The sequence below is a fragment of the Eptatretus burgeri genome, chromosome 10, assembly GCF_056783735.1.
Source record: "Eptatretus burgeri isolate ZD-2024b chromosome 10, Ebu_testis_v1, whole genome shotgun sequence".
Taxonomy (NCBI): domain Eukaryota; kingdom Metazoa; phylum Chordata; class Myxini; order Myxiniformes; family Myxinidae; genus Eptatretus; species Eptatretus burgeri.
The window spans coordinates 48,844,319-48,851,354 of NC_140970.1; the positions used below are offsets into that span (position 1 = coordinate 48,844,319).

The 7,036-nt window shown below is 40.6% G+C and overlaps 1 protein-coding gene across 1 annotated transcript in view; it reads right to left on the reverse strand.

Moving 5' to 3' along the window:
* The window catches only part of LOC147018511 (rho guanine nucleotide exchange factor 3-like), an 84,304-nt gene extending 78,886 nt beyond the window's left edge, over positions 1 to 5,418 (reverse strand). The window contains exons 1-2 of the mRNA XM_085898218.1: positions 5,289 to 5,418; positions 1,159 to 1,230 (exon numbers count right to left, since the gene is read on the reverse strand). Coding sequence (XP_085754344.1) covers positions 1,159 to 1,230; positions 5,289 to 5,390 — 174 coding nt within the window. The 5' untranslated portion in view covers positions 5,391 to 5,418. The remainder of the gene's footprint in view (positions 1 to 1,158; positions 1,231 to 5,288) is intronic.
* Positions 5,419 to 7,036: the final 1,618 nt, after the last annotated feature.

The window sequence follows — 7,036 nt, forward strand, 5'->3', positions numbered from 1 at the left end:
GTTTGATGAGAAAATTCAGAGGTTTTGTTGATATTTAATCACATGGCAATGTTTTACACTTAAAAACTCGAATGTCTAAAAAAAGGCCAATATTATGTGTAAGCACCATTACAACAAATGACTGCTGCAATCCTACTCACCCCCCTCGAGTAACCGCCGGAGAGGAACCAAATAGGGTTATTGCCATTCCTCATACAAAGCAGCTTCCAACTGTGTCAGAGTTTGCACAGGATGATTCATTTTCCAATTGGTACACCCGAGGACGTCCCAAGCATTCTTTATTTGATTTAAATCAGAATCCTAACTTACCAGGACAACTCGATGGCATCGTTTCACGAGAAGTCGTTAACCGCACGAGAATAGTGGGGCCTGGCATAATCACCCATTAATGCAGGTGTTGTGAGAAATGGGTGGTTGTCAAAATATGGAACAACAACATGATCATTTAGAGAGTTCATAGAACACATTACCCTGTGCTGTCTTGAGAAACAAGGACGTGGGTAGGATGTACAAGCGGAAAATTTGATTGGTTGAGATTTTATTCTGTTGAGATATTGATAAGTGGAAGGTTTCTGAAAGTGACAAACAAGGCATTTTGTGTTCTCGTGTTCAAGTATATAATTCAATTGAAAACAAAGATTTTAAAGGTTGTAGAAAAAAAAATTTTCCATAAGTTTACCACCAATGATGCAGCATCATTTACACCACCTTGTTTATCACGTAACCTTAGATTTTCGTGCCTGTTGTTTGTGCCCTTTATAACATCCTTAAAAACAGTAAGTTTCCTATTTAGAATGACTTTCCATTTTTACTGCCAAACAGGCAGACAGAGTTAAAAAAGAAAAAAATTCTCACTTCTCAGTGCATGCATGACCGGGACAAATTCCGAGCCAAAGTACTGCTAAACTACAAAACTACACAATATAACATTCAAATGAAATAAAGTTGTTCCGAAAACGTAAACTGATGTTTGCAGCTAGAAGTGAACCACTTGCTTAACCCTGCTTTTCGCTTGACATGCGTGGGGTAAAAATGTCCATGTGGTTTGAACCAAATGGAACGAACCCTCCAATGTTCTTGAGTATATTGGCCACATTAGGATGCCACCACACCAGAGTTCTACCTACCATCAGTCATGTGCAGGAAAAATAATCTCACCAGATGAATAGCTATTCCTCCTCCCTCTTGTGAGATTCCAGTGTTGACGTGCCAAGCAGACTGTTGAGCGTTCTGGAGTGAGAAGAGGGCATCTTATCAATCTCCTAGTTTTGTAATCTGCAGCACGAAGCCGGTTCCAGACACTTCTTGTAGATACATTTTGAGGGAGATTCCATTCACGCCACAACACTACACTTGTGGTGAAACTCAAAAGTAATACGTCCCACAAGCCTGTTCAGAGCTGCATCTTCTCTATTACAGGTCACACTGGGTAGTCCAGATACGCCTGGCTTCAACATCATTGGTTTGTTGATGTTTGCAGACCAATTTCACTGCAGAACATCCCAGCATTGTTCATCCCAGTAACTTGCCATATTTGGACATCACCGAGTCTTGGAGTGTGCAACGATATCGTTACACTTTTCCAACCTTGACCAGGTGAAAGTGTTGTGGTTTTGATTCAAGTTGATAGGAACCCTACCGTGCTGGGTGTGCAAAATTGCCTTGCTCTAGTGATCAATTGAGAAATACATCCTGTACATGGAGGGTTTTTTGAATTCATGTTTTTTGTGCAAGTTATATTTATGGATTTAGTAAAAAAAAAATTCTAAGAATTAAATTTTTTTTAAACTCAGGTAGCCGACTCGTGTGGAGGAACTTGTACATCGTCACAAGCAGGAGAAAGACAGGTTTCCAAGTACTGTCATGTCACGAGGATAATAAAAGATTAACAAATCAACACAGCATATGGGATTTGAATTTGATATCCCAGTATCGAGTCAAGTGCTCAGATTGGATCCACCTACATTTGTGCTCCTATAACGATTACTCAAGCCCTTATTCCCCATACCCCCCCTCCCCACCTCCAACCCTTCGCTTCTTCCTATATATGGTGATTCACCTGGGCACATGGTGATTGCCTAGCCTGAACCCATAATAGTGGGGGCAACTTAGCTAAATATAGCATAACAATTGTACATTTTGTGAGGAAAGCACCAAATTTGGCACACTAGTAGCCTATCATATTATGAACAGATTTGGATATTGGGCCATCTCAAATTCAGCCGCTGATGGCTGTGGCAGCCATTTTCCACTGCCATCAAAAATTTTAAGATGGCCCAATATCCAAATCTGTTCATAATATGATAGGCTACTAGGTGTGCCAAATTTGGTGCTTTCCTCACAAAATGTACAATTGTTATGCTAAGTTGCCCCACTATAAATACAAATCCAAGCTTTTGTCTCAGCAACTGGAAAAGGTTTCACTCTCTTTATTAACAGGTTTGGATACGATCTCAAACTGTACTGGCCTTCAACGATACAAAAGGAGAGCAGGAGTATATAATTATGGTGAACAAACAACAATGAACACAACCCTCAGGATTGCTAGCATTTGCATTGTAGCGCAGTGTCATTGCAGTTACAATAACATCTTGGAGCAATCATCACGGCATCTGTCCGAGCACCTAGCCATGCTGCGATTACCAGCAGGCCTTTGCGCAAGGCCCACAGCCATGAAGACCCTAATAAGTATGTGCAGCTGTCACTGGGATGGAAAGCTCTTGTCCCTGTATTCCCACACTCATGGAGCAGCAGGTTACATTTAATCTGCCTCTATTTTTAAATGGATGCACTGTACGAGCTGACTTGCTCCATCGTTACCGACGATCCAATATGCATGTATTATTCACAAAAGGTCCACACGAGATGTCTCGGCACTCGAGGTGAGGTTCAACGTCACGCGTTTTGGTATCAAAGGCTCATGTTCTGCAGCCTCTTTTTGAGGATATCGTTTTGGTATCAAAGGCTCATGTTCTACAGCCTTTTTTTTTTTAGCAGCCTCTTTTTGGAAACTGTTTTGAGGATCTTGCAATGGATGCTTGCTGAAGTTTCCAGACTGTCATTTGTGTGGCCAAGCAGCAAGGGGACTGGATGAAGATGGGCCACAAAGAGAAGTTTTCAACTCAACGCTGCAGTGAAAATGTCAAGAGACTTCATGCGTGTGGAGTTTTAGAATAGGACCGAGCCAAAGATGGAATTCATCGAGGGAAGATCAAAGGAGGGTTAGACCCCTCCCTTCTTTCTTTCAAGAAAAAAGAAGAAAAAAAAGAAGAAACCATTCTGAAACCAACTTAATTGAACATCTGCACATTCATTTTGAAGATGACATCGACATGTTTTTCTCTGGAGATCAAGTCCTGAGATGTCAAAATATTGGTACGCACCGATGGTGTTGGCCATGTACTTCTAGCAACTTGAAGAAGAGCACACAAGGACCTCTCATTATTCAAAAATCTTGGATCCACCTCTTCTGTATATTTTGACCCGTTAATTCTTTGCGTTCCATAAGTTTCCCACCTGTCTGGTCAGGAGGCGCCGGAGGGACACCAGAGCAACGCAGCTGGCCCTCAAAATGTTCTCAAATTTGCACGTATGCATTTTACGACGCACTCTCCTCCCCCATCTACCAACAAAACCAATTCCTTTATCCTGTTTTCAAAATCATTATTAAAGATCCAAAAGCTACAATTCAAAAAACGACCTCCAGAACACATCACTTTATGCATGCGGTTACACGGAAAAGTTGGGGTGGAAGTAAAGCTCAAGTGACCTCTTATTTTATCGGGGTGCATTTCAGGTAACAAAGCAAACTTTGGGTCAGCTGGAAGCACACCAGGTAGTGGTTGCACAATGCTCACCGATAGTGTATTCCATGAACAGCCATAATTACCTCTGCCACTGAAGGTGGATGGAGGTTATGTTTTCACCCCAATCCATGTCTATGAACAGGATATCTCAAATGTTGTGGACAAAACTTGGTAGACAGGTTGGGCGTGTGACACAGACAAAATGATTTGATTTTGGTGAAGATCTGGATACTATCATATTTAAGCAATTCTTCACCATTGAGAGATGGGGCCAAAAACGATATACAACAAAATGATATCTCAAGTTGTGGACAGATTCGGACTAAACTTGAACAGGTTGTGTGTGTGCGTGTGACCAGGATGAATCGATTCGATTTTGAAGATCCGAATCCAGCTGAATACGAGAATTTTAATTTTTCTTAAGTGATTCTTCACCATTGAGAGATGGGGCCAAAAACGATGCGCAGCACAACAACTCAAAAAGTTGTGGACGAGTTTGGTAGATGACAAGGACAAGGCGATGAGATTTTGGTTAAGGTCCGGATGCAGATCCGAACTATCAGTGGAATTCAAAAAACGTAAACTGTTCAGCCCGATGGAGGTATATGCTCTACCAAGTGTCGTTCTGGTTCACAAGTTTGGTATCGATGCTACAATCAGGTTTGCCAAAGATCAATGCCAACTGTTACTCTTCAAGTCAACAGGCAAATCGATTTTACGACTGAACAAACAAACTTGTGCTATTAAAATAACAGCAAACCACTTGCATAAATCAGTATATATATATATATATATATATATATATATATATATATATATATATATATATATATATATATATATATATATATATATATATATATATATATATATATATATATATATGGTGCCTCAGTCATCACACTCTCAGCTGGATGACTTATTGATCAGCTCTCCAGAGAGATATCCAAGTGGACTTCAAAAGGTTAACGTGCAAGCAACGGCCTGTAAGGAATCGATGAAAATGAGACATATAAACGAATGATACTATGAATTGCTAAAAGGGTAAAATTAGGCAACTACAGAAATGCAACATTGGGCAGGGGCTGTCATTGATAACCTTAAAAAAAAGAAAAAAAAAGATGGATTATTTTGTTGTGGAGGGAGGGGGGATGCAGGGCAGAAAGTATTAAGAAAAATTAAATTGATTAAAGGAAGAGGCACGATAGGGGGAAAAAAAAAGTTGGAGTGGAGTTTTGGAAGAGGAATAAATGAGTATATGGAAAGGCAACGGTGGAGTGGGTAAGGGTGGGTGCGGCTGTCAGCAATTCGCCACTCAAGGTATTTCATACATATTACAGCCCCTTCTAACATCGAAACATTTTCGCCAATCAATGACATCAATGACAAAAGGAGAACCAAAAGAAAAAGAAAAAAAAAAGTTTACCTTCAAACAAATGAATAATACAAAATTCAGGATTCATGACAACAAAAACAACAAACCTGTAAAAAGTGCTGCATCAAACTGTGTGCAGCGGAAGAAATAATCACACCAAAGACAGAATGTAACTTTACAAGGCCCTGACAAATTTCACACGGCCACATCAAAACTGGAACAATTGCGCCAATAAAATAGCAGAGAGAGAGAGAGAGAGAGAGAGCCTGCAGCTTCTCGTAAGCCATGTCAGGGTAGCTCAATCCATGGAGTACTAGCCATCGAGCAGTTTAGTCTGGGTTGAAGTCAATAAAATAAATAATTAAAGCCAATTCTCAAAGCGCAACACCATAAAGGGGTGCTGCACTTCGTAGCATTCCACACTAACGGTTGAGGACAAAGCTGGATGTTCCGTCCGCATTTGATATTGTGCACATTAAAGATCACACGGTATATTTTGAAAAACAGTGGCACATCGTGTGCCTATAATCTGGCTAAGTTCCCTGCTTAGAGAGAGTTAGCTGTGCAATTGTCGCTCCGAGGTAGGAACATAGAGTTAGGGATGTGGTGCAGGCACAATGAGACAAATGAGTTTTACCTGTGCTCAAAATACCTTGTGAATTCATCCTGACAAAGTTTTTTGTGGGGCTCATTGAAGTACAAAGCTCTCCACGAAATGGCTGAATGTCGGATGTTCAAGAAATAAAGCTGATAGAATTTTCATTACACTTGATTGATCACTCTATAATGGCTTCCACCAACATTAGAATCCTTCTTTGAAGATCTTATCTCCTGCTGTCTTGTTCGTGCTAGGTCTACGACATATCACACAAAGTAACTATAACTGCACTCGGTAGAGCGCACACCTCTGCCAGGCTGAACAGTTTACCTTTTGTATCCCACTGATCGGCTCGATCCGGATCCGGACCGGATAGTCACCAACATCTAATCAATTCATCCTTGTCACACATCCAACCTGTCCACCAAGTTTTGTCCGAATCCGTCCACAACTTTTTGAAACATCCTGATCACAGACAGGCAGGGCTAAAAACCATCTCCATTTACCTTCGGTGGCAGAGGAAATGAAGCTTCTCAATGCTACAGAGCTTTGTCGTATTTATTAAAACAGTTAAATATCTCTAAGAACAAGAAAAATCATGGATGTCAGGTAGTTTGAATGATTACAAATTGCGACAGTGGCTCGGCCCTAAAAAAACCCCCATTAGGTTTGGCTGCTCTGACAAACGTAACCACATCCTGTTTACTGCAGCATTACCAATTTCACTGATATAATCCAATAGCCATTAAATATTTCAATGCTTTTCATCTTTTTTTTTGTGACCAAAGTGAGAAATAAATACTGAAAATGGCTTCTTTAAATTATGTTATGCTTTCTTCACTTGTTATCCGAAGTTGCAGACCGTAAACCGACTTGTGTCAAGATTTCCTCAGAGATGACAACATGGTTTTTGTCTTTTAAAAAAAATAAAATTCACCAGTCTTGCACATAGTAATACAGGTAAGACGAGTCACCAAAAGGAAAAGTCATGTGGGGCAGCTTTACTTGAAAGGCCTTTTCACACAGCAGGAGAATCAGCATCTAGAGACAGCAGACGCTCCAGCTTACCAAAACCAAAGTCCCAATGAAGCACTCAAAATACATGATCTCACAATAGTTTAAACACGTTTATCCGCAGCTTGATGGAGTACCGCTCTCCCCTCTGGGTTGGCGCCCTAGCCTTGCACCTTGTTCATCTTGATGCCGTGGAAACCAAGGCCTCACGATTATAGTCCATTTGCCATTTAGAGAACCTGG